Source organism: Populus alba, chromosome 10, assembly GCF_005239225.2.
Source record: "Populus alba chromosome 10, ASM523922v2, whole genome shotgun sequence".
NCBI lineage: Eukaryota > Viridiplantae > Streptophyta > Magnoliopsida > Malpighiales > Salicaceae > Populus > Populus alba.
The window spans coordinates 14,068,934-14,088,101 of record NC_133293.1 but is presented as its reverse complement, the minus strand read 5'-3'; the positions used below and the strand labels follow the sequence as shown (position 1 = coordinate 14,088,101).

Here is a 19,168-nt window from a genome sequence, read left to right as displayed (position 1 = left end):
TTGCATGTGACATACTACAAGCGTGAAACACAAAATCTTTGGAGTTCTCTATCCGATGAGATGAGATTTGAGTTAGTAAGTCACTTTGCACTTTTCTCCTTTTGAGGGGAAAAATAAAATCACTATTAGCTCGCAATTGTAAAACAAGTATTTGCATGAACTCTAAGTAACTTTGGGAGGACGATCCAACCGTAAGAAAAAGACTCATTTATCGTGATGTTGTTTCTAATTTTTTTTTTAAAAGTGATGCATCTTTATTTGATGATTAATCCTATATATTTGTGATGATATCTGAAATTTAAGTCTCAACATATACATGACAGAGATTTTTGTAAATTAAATTGTATATGTCATGTCTATGCGTGAAAGATGCAATTAATGTTTATATAAAAAAATCAAACTATCTCCACACTCATGTTTTAACCATAAAAAAGAAAACATACGAAGCTGAATTAATTGCCTTGCCTCAAGTTGGCTGTAAAGCTCACATAATAAAGCTCTGGTCATTGGGAGCAGGAATTAATTATAGTCACTGCATAATGGTCTGTTCATGGGGTGTTCATGATTTGTTTTTTGTATTTGTGAATCGACCGTGGAGTGCTTTTTTTCTTTTTCTTTTTTTGAATAAAGATGATGTACATTTGATTTTGGCTTCACCTGCATGGATGTGGAAAATCCAAATTGTGTGCAAAAAATCTAGCAAATGATTAGCCACATAATTCTCGATGCATATTCCATTGATGTGAAAAATCAAGCTTTACGTACATGGGTGCAAGTGGATCCAACTAGTATTAGGGAGTGAAGCACAGACTATAGATATACAAAGAAACATATCCAAGATGCCTATAACATATACCATGGAACTGGAAGAAATTAACGCGCAGGACTGCAGGTTCTTGGCGATGATGATTGAGCGGTGTGGATTTTAAGAAATTTGAATTAAATAAAAGCAATGTTTTCTAGAAGATATCTTTATCTGCATATCCTTTTCAATTATCAAATCATGAAAGAAATACAATTCGTTTGTAAATTTTGGAATTATCTAGATAATAATTTGTGATTTCCAATTGTATCCTCATCACTGCCAATATGAATGCTTTCCATTGACAAGTTACCCTCCAGGACTCCCAAGCAAGCACCCAGACAAGTTGGCTCCTCTTCCATTGCTTCGTAGGCCTCGAGAGTCGAGAACATAGAACACATGCAAGATGGAGAAAAGTCATCGAACCTATTTACTCTAAATTTCGACGCTGTTGCAGTAATTACAATTAACTTCCACCAAATGGAAATAGAGCAACCCGAATACACACACACACACACACATTACTTTTAGGTTTTTCTAATTATTTGGGCTCCAGTTCCTTTAAGTAAAAGAAAAAAAAAAGAGAGATAGAGACTAAAAGTTGATCAGTCGGGAGTTAACAGGTGTAGCAGTACAATTCAATGGGAAAAAGAAAAAAAAATCTAATAAAAACACATCAAAACAATCTAAAAACACTATAAAAAATATTTAAAATACTTTTAAAATATAAAACAAACTATATCTTAATCTTCAAGGGAAAGAAAAGAATGCTTTAAGCAAATTACCAAAGATAGTATCATTATTATTATGGTGTCGAACTTTAGGTTAATATCTTCTTCTCCCATGCCGTGCCGTCACAGCTACTCGTGTTTCCTTTTTTTTTTATAGTAAGCTACTCGTTTTCCTACTTTCCTTGATATCTCATAAAACAAACAATTAATAGATATAATAATTAGTTGTCACTTTTATCAAATCGAGCATCATCATAGTAAACATGAACTTAAACCTACAAAATCTCTGTATCATCCCTTTCTGGAGATATATTGATAATATACTTAATACATGTACAAGCTCGAATTCACAATATCATACACCATGATCCATGAAATCTGAAATTTTATGGCTTCATGAGTGATCAAAAGAAAATCAGGTGAAGCAGCAAAAGTTATAACAAGTAATTACATCATACAGTACTCATGAAACCTCTCTCAAACCATCAATGGTGCAATGGGTTAGGACCGGTGGGGACGAGGCGCTTTTCGACACCATAACGTGGATCAATCTCACTTCGAGCTCGTTTCTTGTGCCCCTCTTCCTCAGGCATAGGTTGTTGATGATGTTTTTGAAATGGGGTGAAGTCGAATTTCCTAGCAACAAGTTTTCTGTTGAGGAAAGGGCGATAAGAGAATGTCGACGATTTGCTTATGTTGTTGATTTGGTCTTTGGTGCTGTTGATCTTGGACTTGAAATTACACAATTCATGAAACACTAACAAGAGAAGGGAGAGCCAAAAAACGACGCATAGAGTGTGAAAAATTCTCAAGGCCATGGAGGAAGAGTAGGAGGAGAAGGGTTTGAAGAGGAAGCATGGAGCAAGAAATGATCAGGAGCGAAAGGGAGGAAAAAATTAGTTTCTAGATGAGGAAATTCTAGAAATTTGACAGCTTGAAAGTGTAGGAGAGTACTGAAAGTTTTGCGTGTTCTTTTTTCACCTTTCATGAGAGATTTGCTTGCACCTTTTCATGCTAATTTATTGCTGAAAGAGAAAGGAGAGGAGGGGTAGACCCTTTCTCAATGAGAGTTCCTTATAAATCAAGCATCAAAAAGGAGTCATTATAAGTACAATTGTCAAACCGCGAATTATATTACGTTTGATTATGTTTGTCTTTCAACCGCTTAAAACCAAATATAGTGCTAGCATATGCGCACATATATATATATATATATATATATATATAGAGAGAGAGAGAGAGAGAGAGAGAGAGGACCTGTCTAGCTAGTCTCGCTCTCTCTCTAGAAGCATGATTCTGTGGAAGGGAAGATCCATACGGGGTTTGAGTGAATTGCAACTAAATAAAGGGGTGGGGATACGCAATCCACATTTTCCATGGCTAAAGCAATGTGGGTACTGTTTGCAAAAAGTAAGGGACAAAGCAACAGATATGGAACTGTATACAATAATGTTATGTTCAAAGTCCATTGTATACAATTAAGTTCTCAAAAATAAAATAAATAATACATGTATAAATACGAGCGTAAATTAGTATAATCTTACAATCTAAAAATCTATTCTATATTCTGAAAAAAAAAAAAACATGCTGGGACATTAGCAAAATTTGGTAATGCTTGTTTTCTAGGTGATGTTTGGCATTGTAATATTCAAACTATATTTTTGAAAAATTTTTTTTTTTTTTAATTTTAAAATATTTTTTATGTGTTTTTGAATCACTTTAATATATTAATGTAAAAAAATAAATTTTAAAAATTAAAAAAAAATATTATTTTAATTTATTTTTAAATAAAAAATATTTTAAAAAGTAACATTTAGTAATTCAAAAGAGATGGTAACTAATGATCATGTGGCTGGAAATTAGGAAGATACCCAGTGATCTGTGCTTTTCAATTATTAATTAGTGGAAGCTCAACACAATATTGAGGTTCATTTTTGTATTACAGTTCAATTGAATTTTTTTAATTTTAAATTATTTTTTTTATATTTTTTAAATTATTTGATATCAAAAATAATTTTTTTAAAAAATATTTTAAAAAATAATAGGAAAATACACTAAAAAATAAAAAAAAAATCCTTTACTTCTTCTTCGCAATCAAAATCTTCACAGTATATGTGGGGTACTTGCCAATTGCTACATGGCAACAGCAGTTTCTGCCCCTCTGTGGATAACAGGAACATGTCCTTGATAAATTGCAATAATAATACCACAGGAAAGTTTTTAAACTAGAGGAGCCAAGCCCCCTTTAAAATTATTGTGACATGAACTTAACATTTTGATTGTACACTTATCCCAATTGAAATCAATTCATTAATTAATATATCATTTATCATATCATGAGTTAGTAAAATGAATTCCGTGATATTATAACAATGAATTCGGCAAACTTATTATTTCTAGCATTATTTGAAAAACCTCAAAGGATCAAGTGGGTTCGAATTACAAAAAAAATTTTTTTTCTTTAGCTTGATGTATAAAGGTTTAAAATTAACTTATTAGTTTAATTGGTCAGACTCTAGATTTGCTCTTTAAAAATTATTAGTTCAAGTCTCACAAACTTAATAATAATTTGGAGATTTACATAGTCATTAACTTCAGAGCTTTGTTGGATTAATGGAGGGTACACAAACTGATCCGGACATCTACGTTAATAATAATAAAAAAATCTATTATTAATTTTTTCTTTTATTAAGATAATACACACACATACATATCTTATTCATAAAAATTTCTAAACTTTTGTTTTTTATATAAGTGTGATAAAGATCATTATGTTTATAGATGAGAAAAAGCATAATATTTTTTTTTTATTGGGTGTGTGTCAACAGATAATTAAACCAATATACGCCAATTTATAAAAAATAGAAGAAGCATAAATCTTAAAGCATTAATTGATCTTATGTTAGTGAACTAAGATAACTAAATTAATTTAAGGTTTTTATATGATATATATAAAGGTAATTTTACATTTTTTTTAAACATGGACATATGGAGCCTGGTTAAAAATATTCCACGTACGCAACAAGATTTCAGTTTGGAAAAATTGGGTCTTTTCACTAAGATTTGTAAAAAAAAATGTCAAATATCATTTAGCCTGAGGTAATATCACCGGCTATGAGAGGAAGGTAACTCTTTGTTCGGGAAACCACAAAATAAAATGTGATTCAAGCAATGTTTGACATGTTAACTCCATGTGGTAACTTTAAGGGTTTTCAATGTTGATATTTTAGTTTATTATTTTACTCTTTTATCCTGAAAAAGTATGGGTAAGTTAAAAAAATTAAAAAACTGATTAAACCGAAAAAAAAAAAAATAAAACTAAACCGTGAAAAAAAACCGATTTAAATCAATTAAAATTTTTTTAAAAAATAGATTTATTTGGTTCGGTTTTTGGTTTTATAAGCCTGAAACTGAAAAATTCGAACCGAAATCGAACCGGAACAAAAAAAAAGGAAAAAAACATAGCCTAAACGGAAAACAACCGAGCCAAAATCGAGCTAAACTGAAAAAACCAAGACAAACCAGAAAAAATCAAGTCAAATAAAAAATTTAAGTCAAACCGGTTTTATTATAAAAAATCTAAATCGAACAGAAACAGTCGGCTTGAACCGATTTCAGTTTTTTTTAAAAAATTTCGGTTTAATTATTTTATTTTGATAAAAACTGAAACTAAATATAAAAATATCACTCCTACCAAAAAATAAAGATTTTTATTTTTTCCTTTTTTTCAACAGTGATAATTAACTATAATCAGGTGAATCTAAATTTGTGAATATTTTCATTAACAAGAACCCCATATTTTTTTTAAAAAAAAAAAAGTTTTATGAAAATAACATCCAACAAATATCATTCGGAAAACTGCTACTGAGGTGCTATTGAACTAAAGATTAATTTTATGTTGCTGTTATATAATTTAAATTCATCGATATAAATAAATAAAAAAAATGATATTTTATATTAATTTAAAATGAGAAATCGTTAACTTTCTTCCCATCCCATTATGATAACTATTCATAATAAAACTTTTTTTCCATGAATAGAGAAGCAATTCACGAAAATAATTAAAAAATCTTATCACTAAAAAAATTTAAAATTTGACATCATATGTATTTTCATGCACGTGACATATAGAATGTTATTACAGTGAGATCCAATATTAGGTGGGAGGTTGTCCATCAATTTGTCAACCCAATTAATTTTATTTTATTTTTTCTAAGAGGAGTTATCTAATCTAAATTGAATATCACCTAATTACCTCACCCAAAAAATAACACTAAGAATTCAAAAAGAAAAAGAAAAAGAAAAAGAAAAAGAAAACAAAGCTAGACTATGTCCCAGCCCGTGTTCCAGAGTTATTGGGCCGATGCGTGTTGACCCAAATCAAAAACCGACCTGAAATATGATTCTTAACCGCGTACGAACCCAACAGGATGTAAAATAAATAGTAAATAAATTACCGCGTTTACACACACACAGGATCGGATGTTTTGCATAAAGAAAAAAACAAATTCCTGATAGAAAGCCTAGACAAGTCGATCTTGATTTGTATAACCAAAATCTAAAATGGTACGCTAATGTCCCTCTATAATGATCGGAATTAGGGTTTCTTTTTGTATTTTTTTTCGTTAATGATCTGAATTTAGGGTTTCGATTTCTATTCTATAATTGTAAACTCGTTCCTCGATGAAAAAAATTTCATGATTTTAATTGAATTCACTTATGAGCTTGATTTTATTTTTCTTACGATTCTAACCTGTGTTTTTGTTGATTTATTGTAGTCTTCGCTTGCGGCAGCTAGAGCCGATAATTTTTACTACCCGCCGGAATGGTCCCCGAAGAAGGTACCGAAACCGGGCTCTATCGTATTGTAAATTAGTTAATTTCTGAGCAGAGAGGGATTCTGACATTGATTTTTCGTTTTTTTCCTTTCAGGGTGGGTTGAACAAATTTCATGGGCAGCATGCTTTGAGAGAGAGAGCAAGAAAGTTGGACCAGGGTATTTTGATTATAAGGTATGCATTGTGGTTTTGTCTCGAATTTTCATATTTATGCACACAGTTAGCAGAGGAAGTTGCCGATTGTAGTACGGGTTAGGATTGAAGAAATTCCATCAGAAAAAGATGTAATTTGACTGGAAAATGGAGAATATGTACGCTAAATCAAATGTTAGTTGTTTCTCTGCTATAGTAACAGATCATGGAGTTAACTGAATAACTGAGGAAAGAATGGATATAGAGCATTTCAGGTTAAAGAAATAATCTTGATTGGAAAATCTCCTTTTTTGTGTTGTTTTCGCAATATATTCAAGAATTTTTCTCAGTCTAAATTCATCTAACTTCATGAAACTTTGACAATGTTTCATATGAAATACGGAATTTTGGGAACCGTGAAAAGTAATAAATATATGGTGATGTTTGATTTGGGTTTGTGGTGATGACTAGAGGGGGTGAAAATGAGAGCGAAACATAAAAAAAGATACTGTTGCCGAAGTTCTTTTTCAACAGTTTTTAACTGCTAATCACAAATTGATCACTGTGTAGATGAAAAGCCTATATAAGACGTATTTCAAATGTTTCTTAACCAGCTGCCCAATTTCCACTACCTTTAATTGTATGGCGTAATTTTCTTGCTTTTCAGGTTTGAAATGCCCTTCAATATATGGTGTGGTGGTTGCAATTCTATGATTGCAAAGGGTGTTCGGTTCAATGCAGAGAAAAAGCAAGTGGGAAATTATTATTCTACAAAGGTAAACTCTAACAACTGATTCCAAATGCTTCTGATAATTTTGCATGGAAAACTAGAAGCACAACAAAGGAGCACAGTCTATGATCTGCACGTGTGCAACATACACACTTGCAATCATAAGCACACATATGTTCTTACATCTGTACACACCTGCGAGCTCACACAGAGGCCCTGCTGATATGTTATTCTTGCATACGCTTGATTTTAGTCCACGAAGGACATGCCATCTCCTAGCACCGAACAAGTTTATTCCATGGTGGTGTCTTGTATGTGTGAAAATGGTTCATTTACTTGCTTGTGCACTCATGCATGTGTGCTTGTACCACATACACATAGGATACCAAGTCTGCTGGCATGATGTCCTGTTTATAGTTGTTTTTTTAATCCACAGAAATGCTCATCTTCCAATCAATCTTGAAAGCTGCTGGTCGACTTGAAAGTCCGTGTGCATTAAGCTTAGTGATTCTGTGTGTTATTTTTATTTAATTTTTACAAATCTCTTTTCTTAATGGCTTGTTCTTGCTTTCTTCAGATATGGAGCTTTACCATGAAATCTGCATGCTGCAAACATGAAATTGTTATCCAGACAGATCCAAAAAATTGTGAGTATGTGATTATTAGCGGGGCTCAACGGAAAAACGAGGAGTTTGATATTGAGGATGCAGAAACATTTGCTCTCCCTGCTGATGAAGGTTGGTTTTTACTCTGATGAAATTACAATACTGCTTTGTAAGTCTGCATGGAATACCAGTCCGTCATTTCTTATTGGCCATGCAAACATAAACATTTGGTTTTTTCTTGACTCAACATCTTGACTTCATTCCTTTTTTCCAGAGAGGGGCAAGCTTGCTGATCCATTTTACCGTCTTGAACATCAGGAAGAGGATTTGCAGAAGAAGAAAGAAGCTGAGCCCATTCTAGTTCGCCTTCAGCGAGTATCAGATGCCAGGCATTTAGATGACTATTCCCTCAACAAGGCTCTTCGTGCCCAAATGAGGAGTCAAAAGAAAAGAGTTGCTGAAGAAGAGGCCACTTCCAAGAAAATGGGTCTTGGCATACGCTTGCTTCCGACCACTGAAGAAGATGCTGCCTCTGCAGCTCATGTGAAGTTCTCTTCCAAGTTCGACAAAAATAGGAAGGATAAGCGAGCATTGATCAGTGCTGATTCAATTTTTTCTAGGTCATCTGGTTCTTCCATGTCCAACAAGAAACGTTTGGAGCTAGAATCCAAGAGAAGGAAAATCAGTGCCTCTGCAGCCTCTAATTTGCTAACGGGGGGATTCAAGCCATCATCGTGGTCACTGGGTACTGTTTCTGGCAGCAGGCATAAGCAAAATTCCATGAATGCCAGACTATTTTAGCGATGGTTCCCCGATGTTATGAAAGAGCCGATTCTTTTCATCTTTAAGGCTTTAGATCACCTTGTTTGGATAGGATTTTTTTTTCTGGCCATCCTTTGTCTGGTGTAAATGGCTCTGGATCTTTGTACATACGAACTTCCTGCTTGGTCTGTCTTTTCCCCTCCCTGGCCCATCTTGTCTAGGGATCCTTGTATTGGATATGTAACCATTGTTGTGTGCTCTTGTTTCAATAGTGAAATGAAATGATAGTGTTATCAAAAGATTTCTGGTTGTATTCCTTCGCCCACCTCATTTGTTTTACGATCAACTAGCGTATATTTCATTTTTGTTGCATTTCTAATGGTTATTAATCTGTGTCATCCTTCCCAAAATGATTCGTTGTATACCTGTAAATTGTAGTAATTTGAGGCCATTGTCATATTCTCTCCATTTGTCTTGGAAAGGGTAGGGAAGCCATTGTAGTAAGAGATTTTGAAACTCTTGCTTACCACATTGGTTCATTTAATTGGCCATCTCCGTGCCTCAAAATGTTTAAAAGCTTTCTCTCTCCCCTGTTTGTGTTCAGCTTTGTGAGCACACCTGAACATGTTTCAAACAAACAGCTGCTCTGGGGTAGATCATGTCAAAAAGAGTAATCAGGCATTGATAAAATACGCAGTCACGATAACGATATGGAATACTTTTCACTGATTTGGAGGGTAAGTTAAAATCTAAAAGAATCTAGGAAACCACAAAACATGAAATAATTTCTGCATGCCACGCCCGAAGGCCCTTATTTTAGTAGAATTTCTTCCATTTCCTCTCAATGAAAGAAGTTAGCAAAGAAAAATAAAAATCAAATAGGGACGATGACTTCCTTCTATCATCCAATACATACTACTCTCCCTGTGCACTACCCTATAGCTGACAAAGGAAGATTTTTGGTCAACCAGCAGTGTAGGGATCCTTTCAAACAACAGTTTCTGTCCAGTTTTCTGTGCGCTTTTATTCCCTCCAAGATTTGGTAACTGTATAGTTTACAGAATCCCTAAATGTAGATGTGCGTAGACAGCGGATCAGGACAATGAACACTGCTCGGACGTAAATCTTAAATTCCAGCTCATGATCAACTTTGCACAGTAGTGCTGCAAAAATAAAAGAAGCAAGCAAACGAAGCAGACAGATATCATCATTTTAAGTCTCTCCATCCATAATCTACTCTCCACACTTCTTTTGGGCTTATTTACCCGCTCTCCCCCGCAACCAAGAGAAAGAAAAGAAATGATCCTGCACAAGCACGATTCTTTGTCACAGAAAAGCAATTAATGCAGCTTTAGCACCGTAACCGGCAACAAGGCTATGCTACACGGACTGTAAGCAGTGCACCTAACACTACCATAAGATCACGCAACTGAGCCAAAAGGATCAGATAAAATCAAGTGACCCTTATAAAAAAATACACCATACAGTGATATGCCAGGTACGTGCTGTCAGTGATTGTTGTTGACTTGACTAGCCTATCATTCGTCTCCAAATTCAATTTAACAGAATGAGGAGGTTTCTTTCTTTTTGGCTTCACGCATAAACAACAACACATGCTTTCTCTTCTCACAGTTCTCTCCAATAATGGATGCTTATGGATAATGGAATTTGCAGAGGGTAGAGGTCCTCTCTTTTCCGGGCCTTTTGAGCTGTCTCTTTCTTTGGCGTGCTTATTCGATCAATATTATGGTGCACCACTTTTCATCGTTATTAATTTTTCATGTTTGATTTATACATTTATTTAATTATATTACTCCATTCTAATTATATGATCATCAACTTTGTTTTTGTAGAGTTTTCCCATATACTAGTATGGTTTAATTTATAACTATGTACTAAACTCCCAAAAGAATATTGTCAGGAGATCAACCAGCAGCTTACAGAAGTACCTCAGGTTGGTTCGATCGATCTTAATTGTTTATTAGCTTGTCTATCTCTCCCTTCTCTCATGTTTCATGTTTAATTTTACATGCAATTAGATAATAGCTTTTGAAGTAGCAGGGATTAATTGCAGAGATGATAACATCACCAATAAATTATGTTAATTGATTTAATATCATGATTTTATTGCATTTTGTAGGAATCAGATTTAATATTAATTATCGTATTGTTTAAATCTTGAATTTAAAAATAGACATGTAATATGATGTTTGCCTCACATATTGATTTATATTATTGAAAGAATCGATTATTGTTTGGAAGACTTTTTACACTGTTTTGGTGTTTTGAGCTATAATTTCTTGGAATGCAGCACGAAAACAATTATTCGTTTGTACTTAATTTAATAATATAAACAATAATTGATTCTTTAAATAAACACGAACAGTGTAAAAAGTCTTCCAAGTTGTATTACCATTTCTCATTAATAAAATATTCAAGATTGTCAATTAATATCAGTCTTCTATCTCCGACAAATTAAAAAGTAACAGCCTCCCGATCTTTATTAAGAAAAAAAACAATTATGAAGGGGAAAAAATATCAATAAACAACCACCTGGATTGGAGCAAAATTAGATAATCTAAAACCATAAAGATCCATTAAATAGCGAGACAATTTTTCTTTAAAATAAGAATTTTAGGATTCATTTAAGAAAGGGAGAGAGTCAGAATACTCCAATAATTTGTCGTGGAAATTATCATACTGAAAACATAAGAAGGGATAATTTGAGGGAAAAGAAGGACATTAAAACAATTATATCTTCATGAACATGGTGACTATATTATAGATAATTAAGATTTAAAATAACCATATTTAATATTGACTTTCTTAAGCTAAAGATCAGATAACTGGGTTAAATAAGAGGACTTCGAAGCTGTTGGTTGATGCCATTTTATACGAGCATTCAAGACTCTGTAGCTTCGTTTAACATATCAATCTATCAGTGGACAAGCAAAGAAACTGTGGAGGACGGAGGGTTACCGCATGCATCACGACCAGTCATTATTATTATTATTATATTAACTACTAGCTAGCTAGATAGCAGCCAATGAACAGTCAACTAAATGCATTAGGTTATTGCCTCGCAATATTTAGCAGCAGGCTTTTAATTTATTAGTCGTGGTAGCTCGTACGCGTACGGGAGCCACCCGCTGCTAATACCGCTTACACAACACTATTTGCTACCTTTAATGATAGTCTGAGGAGACGACGACGGCGTAACAATTTCTGCTTTAAATGCTCTGATCTGGTCAACCTGATTTCACTTTTCCTAATTTGTCATTTGTTTACTCTTTCGAACTAAACGTGGATATTATATTACTGCTCATAATTTAACTAGCACTCTCACTATCATTGTCATTACACGCTGCAGCCAGTTTAAATGAACTTCGATTAATTCTGTTTATATATATATATATATATATATATATATATATATATAAAAGATCTATCAAAAGATATCTATATTTTTCACAAGCATTCATTTTCTATTTGAATTTTCTTATATAATGTAATTCATAATAAATTTTACATCAAACTCACAAATGCTTGTATTTTTTTAATTATGCCAAGATCATTAAAAGAAAATTAAAGAGAAATCGTTGTCTTTCGTTATCTGGAGATTTGGTATGAGCTATTACTTTACCCTTTTTGCTATTAATTGTTTAAACATGTATGGTGTTTGTTATAGGAGTGCTTTGTTCAGGCAAAAACGTTTCTTGAACTGAAACTATCTGCATAATTGCTTGTTGTGTCCTTTATTTATTTTTTTTATAATAATCAAGTGTATTAATTAAAAGGTAGTTATTTAGAAGATGATCTCTGGAAAATTAAATCATTGTTTGCAGGAAAATAAAACGCATTACAAATGAAAAAAGAATAAAACAAAAAGAAAAAAGAGAAATTAAATTAGTGATGTGTATTTGTGCATATCTAAATATAATCTACAATATAAATGAGGCTATCACCTGTGTAACTAAAATTAAATTTACTATACTTTAGCCAAACAATAATCCATGCAAGATCGAATAGAAACTGAAATCCTAATTTGGTCGTATCTTGTTGAAAACCATATTATTTTTTATGAGCTAAACACTTCATGTTATGCTAAAAAAAAAAGAGATTTCAAGCTGGAAATTGAAATTTAGCATTCACTAAAGAAGACCATTGATAAATTAATAAATTTAAAGTATGATGGGCGCACCAACATACTCTCCACTATTGTAAGAATTTTGCTCATAATTGCCGAGTACTAGAATAATAAAATGATTTGAAGTCTCCCACTCTATTGCACAAAATGAAAATCTGTATTACTCTACTTGTAATAACTGGCATTTAAGATGAAAGTCACATGTAGAAAGTTAATTTTGGATAACCAGCCACATAAATATCTATAAATGGATCTATTTTAAACCATACAATAGATTTAAAATGACTAGACCCTCCAGAAACAAGTTTGTCATTTTATCAATATACAATTTGATCGAGTAGTTATCATCCTTGCCTAGGCTCCGAATCTTTCAATCTGAAAGGTTTACTCTTCCTAGAATAATCTATGTTAAAAAATAATAAAAATAATATCTTAAAATCTCACCAAACAATTTAAGTTTTTAAGTTGAATTGGTTTTTTTGACATAGTATAAGAGCCTTAATGACTAAATGGTCACGAATTTGAATTTTATTATCTTAATTTATTTGATAAAAAAAATCAAGTACAAAGATAATGTAAACCTATATAAGTTTTCAAGGTCAAAAAACTTTTATTTGAGGGGTGTGTTAAAGAATAATATAGATTATATTTATCTTAAAATTTCATCTTAACAACTTAAATTGTTGGGTTAAGATTATTTTTGAGATTTTTCAATGCTAATAAAGCTTTAATGTCCATATTCCATTTAATGGACATTCCATTTAACTTATACAGAGGGGAGAATTGTAATTTTAAAAGCCTATCTCCCACCCAAAAATCCTCTCAGGAAAGATCTAGTCTTGTCATTTCCCATCTTAAACCTAACATAATTGCATCTGATACCATTTTATTATCAAAGAATGGTAATCAATATGCAAAACTGTCCTCTATGTTGTCCCTGCCTCTGCGCAGCTTGCTGCTGGTGTTTTGGTGTAGTACTGTTCCTCTTTTCTCTTTGCTGGATATTTCATCCTTTAGAGCTTTTAAATGGTATCGATCTCCTGGCATATATATCGGGGGTGGGGGTGGTGTGTGGGGCCGGGGATATAATTGAGTTTTCATCAAGTTGGCAACCTAATAGTTTATGGGTTATGTTATGTGAATTTGTGTTGACTAAAGCAATATATTTCACTGTCAAAATGATAGTTAATGTATTTATCATGACTACTTGATTTACTTGAGCATTGTTGTGCTAGCCTTGGACTGTAAACAAGTCTTCCTCAAGTGTAGCTAATGCTCGAATGTGTGTGATTTTAGAGCTTCGTTACTTTATTATGTTGAAGCATGAATTATTGATTGTTAGTAGTTAGTCGAAACATCTATATACATAGTTACAGTATCATTCTAAATGATGTGCAGCCAAAATTCTGGCCATTAAGGCTCCATTTTGTACTTTTCTTTTTTCTTCAAACAATATAATTAGATCAAATTTGAATCAGATAACCTTAATCGTTTGAAAAAATGTGCAGGCCTACTATACTTGTATACAGTCATTACATTATATATATATAGATCAACAAACTCATTATTTGTAGAACCCAGATCATGTCGTGCCATTCCAAGCTCAGCTAGCATGAACATTGATGATCTATCTATACATAACAGCTGAAGAATTGCATAATTCAAGTAAACATTAAGCTCTGAACAGCTGTGTCTATCAATTAATGAGATATTACTTTCATGTCAGTGGAAAGAATACTATGTTGCTTGTTTATATGATTCAATATTTTAGATTTCTCTATGTTGCACTATAAGCAAGATCCAGATACAAAAGGTCATAAAGTTACTGGTTTCAGTAATCGCATCTAAGTAAGACCTTTTCTGATATGGAATTTAAAATCCATTTCTTCACAGTTCTGCTTCTTTCAATCATACTACTAGTCATGATACTGATCGCTGGAGCCTAATTGCTGAAAGAAATGGAAATCTGGCAAGGTACAAATGAAAATATATTTACCTGGGAGCCATTTGGCCGTGTTAGATTATTAGTGCACTGGATGAAATGGTTCTAGAATAGAAGCTCTATGAAGATGCTGGATATATGCAGACTTCGAAGAGATGGAATTCTAATCTAGAGTGAGTCGATCGGTGAAAATTGTGGCTGATATTAGCTTTGTTCAGAAGTAAGAAAAACGATCTAGAATTATCCAGATATGGAGGTAGTAAATCTAGAATGATAGGCAGCTGTTAAAACACTTGTGCAAGAGTGCCCTAAGTCGGTGAAACCTGGCTGCAAACAGCCCGGGCACCCATTAGATATAAATAAAAGCATCTGCCTTGTACGCTACAAAGCCGTCGTAACTTGAGTTCTTCTTTCTATCCCACGGTTCTTGAATTTATTTCTCAATCCTTTTTATTCACAACTAAATTAACTAAACACCTAAACCATCACACTACTTTCACCTTAACCCATAAACACTAAATCTTTCTATTAAATCCCCCCAACTACTCCCTAAGATCCTGAAGAGCAACTCTGCTCATTCTACACTATAAAGTCCTATCAGGCTGTACCCCATATTGCTTCCTGGAAATTGCAAGATCCCGAAATAAACACCACATAGAGGCTTTTGGTTACCTGGGAACCACACTTGAGGTTTTCTCTTACCCGTGAACCAATGCTGCTCTCCAAAAAAGCTTTCCTTAGACCACTATAAGCGCCTTTTTCATTCCCAGAAAAAAAAATAAATGCTGCCTTGTTCTTTAACTAGCTTGTATATATAAGACAATAAATAGGTAATGTGTCTAATTTAGTGTTTGGTGGAAATTGGTGTTTTGTCAAAATCTCCAGTTACTGAGAGAATTCTTTGGGGGATAAATCGTCACCATTTGTTACTCTTAAGAAACATCAAAGTCCAAAAATGGACAACATTATTGAACATTGTGTTTAGCCCAGCTATGTAAGTTGAAATATGTGGGAATTCTATCTTTACAGATGATTCCATTTCACCCCAGATTAGACATAAATATACAGAATAAAAAGCGTCTGAAATATTTACGCATGCATGCTTATTCAACTTTTCCCAGGATTTTGCCCTCTCGGCAACTGCTATTTGTCAACTACATAACTTTGAAGTGATTTAAATTTTTGTACAAGAGAAAAGCAGGATCTACGTTGCGATTTTGCTGTAAATATTGTCGTCTTCACGAACATAGAAATTATGCTGATAAAAATCCCCCAAAAAATATCATGTATTCTATAGTCTGAACTTTCATGTAGCCTTTGCTTATTTTCTGATTCTAGCTATAGTTGATTTCTGGTTCGAGCTATAGTTCAACTATGCTGAACTCGTTTAGCACTGTTTAGTAGCCTTTTTGGACAATTATCTCATAGCTGCAGGAAGATTAACAAAATATAGCAAATACAATGAATACTGACACAAAATACACATACACGTTGCTAACAAAAAAGAATGTGAAGACTTACACCTACATCTGTAAAAAAAAATTAGGGGAAGAGGTGGGTAGGGGAGCATGGTGGAAGACTATTCATCATATCATATTACTCTTTCAAGAGAAGAAATCTTATGGACTTGTACTTAGATTATAATACTTTTCATGACATATTTATATTGTTTATTAAAAGTTCTAGATATTGAATAATCATATCATTGATTTTCTACAAACCTAAAATAACTAAAATTACTTTGAATGTAGGTTTCAAAATTAATTCTAACACAAAATACACATACACATTGCTAACAAAAACGAAAGTGAAGACTTACTCATACATCAACCCAATTTGTAGAAATGCTTACTATCTCTGAAAGAAATTATAAAGTTTTTCATTCTCCTTCAACCATTTAGAAAAGGATTCAATGGACATGAGTTCAACTCTCTAAGCAAACCTTGTCGGTTCAACTAACACAAGGTTTTAGACACTTCAATATAAGCGATCATAGTCTCTGGCAAAAATGTGACTGGAGGAGAATTGGTTTCCATTGTCAATTGTGGTGGTGGTCTTGAGAATTGAAATGGGATTTTGCTCATTGGGATTTGGCATGTTCATGAAAGCTGAATTAGGGCTTTCTTCAACATGGGCGTTTAATGTTGTCATGATCATTGTACTTAAGTTTTGTTCTAGGGCATGCGGGGTGGTCATGAAATTTGCATTAGGGTTTTGTGCTTGAACATTACCTGATGGTAGCTTCATGTTTGGCAGTGCATTATATTTATACTGGACTCTACCATTTGTCACGTCCCACTTCAGAGGAAACCCTGAAAACTCATCCTTCAAAGTAGCCCCACTTGGAACCTCAACACTCTCAGAAAAACCGAAAATCGAAGATGATCTTGGTGAATTTGTGATCCCAAAAAATTTGTCAATGATGCTGACATTATCCATTTGATGTGGCAGCAAGTGATGATGATTGTTGGATTCTTCTTCTTCATCAACTACCTTCACAGAAGAATTAATTTCTTGGCGTCCAGAAGCCAAATTTTCACCATATTCGAGGGTACTAGAGTACCCAAACTTTTCCAAATTGTCAGGGTTTGCTTGAGAAGACTGACTTGACTTGTTTATGCCTTTGTTCTTCATTTTCTCTCTTGTTCGATCCCTTGCCCTTGCTCTTGCTTTCTCCCTAGATTCTCTATCAACAGGATTAAAAACTGGTTTATGCACTTTTTTGCTCCTTTTCTCTTTATGTTTGCTCACTAATGAGTCACTCTTTGCCTCCATCACTCTCCTGTCTCCATTAATGTCAGGTGTCAGCTTGATACCTGATACAACTTCACTCTCAGAAGTGGAAGAAACACTCTTGCCAGCACTAGTACTACTGCATTTTCTCACTTTTGGCACAGTATCTGTGAGCTCCTTGATCGCGGCCTTCGATTTTGTAAAGAGCCACTCGATAGTTTTGCTTGCTTTATCGAAGCCGAGCATGTCTTGGAGATCAAAGAACTTTCTGGCAATTTGAAGTGATAACCTCATCCTTCGGTCTCTCGGCCCTTGAGCAGTATGGATCTTACTATGCCTGTCCTTCTTCCCTGTTCGCCGTTGACGAATTGGCTGCTTTGAAGTATTAACATTACCTTTCATCTTGCTATTATTGAACTTTCTTGTACTTTCATCGTTTGAAGCCACTGGGTTAATCTCCTGAGTCTCAACTGCCAAATCATGAGTATTAGATCCAAAAACTCCCGGCTGCTGCTGCTGCTGCTGCTGTTGTTGTGATAAGAGCTCACCTACCAGCAAATCATCATCATCGAGAAAGAGATCAGGGAAGTGCTGCAAGAACGACGTTGGAGAATAGTCTTCTATTGAGCTAGGGTTTTCTGGGTCAGCTAAAGTGCTTGCTATCATGGTAGGGTTTTCGTATTGAAAGGGATTGAAACTGCTACTTGAAGGAAACATAGCTGAACAGTACTATTTCTTTTGAAGAGCTATTTTTGGAGTGCTTTTAGTGTTTCTAAAATTGGTGCAAGATTGAAGGAAAATTAGCCCAAGGAACCTCTGTTTATGGGTGATAAAACTTTATCTTCATCTCTTTCGAAATATAGAACAGTACAAGTAGTCTTAGTGCAATTGTGATTGTTGCTACGGTACACAGAAATGATACAGATAATAGGAGCTAGCTTTGATAGTGATTAAGTGTACGAAACTGAAGAGCCAGCCCACATTTCATTGGCAACAATTCACGTGGGCACAGGTGGTTGCCTGATAGGAACCGTTCTTGTTCTTTCTTTTTCAGAGAAAGATAAAAATAGATTGAAAGGTGAGGAAGTTTTTAGAGGAGCTTATGAGAGTGGCAGAGTAGAGTAGACAATAGACATGGCCACCGCTAGGAAACCTAGCTACGGAGAGAGAGGGAAGAAGGACAGGTAATGATATCTGTGAAGCAGCAGAGTGAGAGCTAGGCATGTAAAAATGAGCCAAAGTTACTTTTACCACCATGGATGGGCAAAATTTTCTTTTGACTCGGAGACCAAATGTCACTTTCATTTCTCTGACTCTATCTTGCATTATTGAATTTTTTAAAAAAGAAAAAAAAGACCAAAAACAAGGTACGATTCTTTTGTGATTATTTACCTGAGCTTATCCCAGCTATTTTAATTTGTTTCCAAATGTTAATCCACAATCATCTTGATCTTCAATTGCCAAGCGCCTTCCAGCTGCCAAAGAATAATCTTGAAATTACTTAGGTTTGTTTAAACAGTATACAAACAAATATCAACCAAGCATCAATTGTTATGGATCTTTTAACATCATTTGGTTCTATCACATACCAAATTTGTTTCAATATCAGAGAGATTTTAAATCCAATGATACAACTCCCATCAAGATCTCCTCCATCCTTTTTTTGTTTTCCTTCATTACAAACATCCCAATCACTTCTTCTAACAAGAATCTATGATGTCTTATAAATCATCTTAAACATCATTT

At 33.8% G+C, this 19,168-nt stretch overlaps 2 protein-coding genes across 2 annotated transcripts; one reads left to right on the top strand and one right to left on the bottom strand.

Moving 5' to 3' along the window:
• Positions 1-5,959: 5,959 nt before the first annotated feature.
• Positions 5,960-8,899, top strand: LOC118047543 (uncharacterized). The gene is made up of 6 exons (XM_035056878.2): positions 5,960-6,099; positions 6,312-6,374; positions 6,466-6,545; positions 7,171-7,279; positions 7,811-7,970; positions 8,113-8,899. The coding sequence occupies exons 1-6, from the start codon at positions 6,097-6,099 to the stop codon at positions 8,637-8,639; spliced, it is 942 nt and encodes a 313-aa protein (XP_034912769.1). The 5' UTR covers positions 5,960-6,096; the 3' UTR covers positions 8,640-8,899.
• Positions 8,900-13,863: 4,964 nt separating this feature from the next.
• Positions 13,864-18,623, bottom strand: LOC118047551 (uncharacterized). Its single transcript, XM_035056890.2, has one exon. It carries the CDS (start codon positions 18,137-18,139, stop codon positions 16,667-16,669), a length of 1,473 nt encoding a protein of 490 aa, XP_034912781.1. The 5' UTR covers positions 18,140-18,623; the 3' UTR covers positions 13,864-16,666.
• Positions 18,624-19,168: the final 545 nt, after the last annotated feature.

Excerpts from the sequence above, each read along its gene's own strand:
- LOC118047543 (XM_035056878.2), top strand. Across the intron at positions 6,375-6,465 it reads CGGAATGGTCCCCGAAGAAG|GGTGGGTTGAACAAATTTCA; the intron begins GTACCGAAACCG and ends TTTTCCTTTCAG. Across the intron at positions 7,971-8,112 it reads TGCTCTCCCTGCTGATGAAG|AGAGGGGCAAGCTTGCTGAT; the intron begins GTTGGTTTTTAC and ends CCTTTTTTCCAG.
- LOC118047551 (XM_035056890.2), bottom strand. The coding sequence starts at position 18,139 with ATGTTTCCTTCAAGTAGCAGTTTCAATCCCTTTCAATACGAAAACCCT.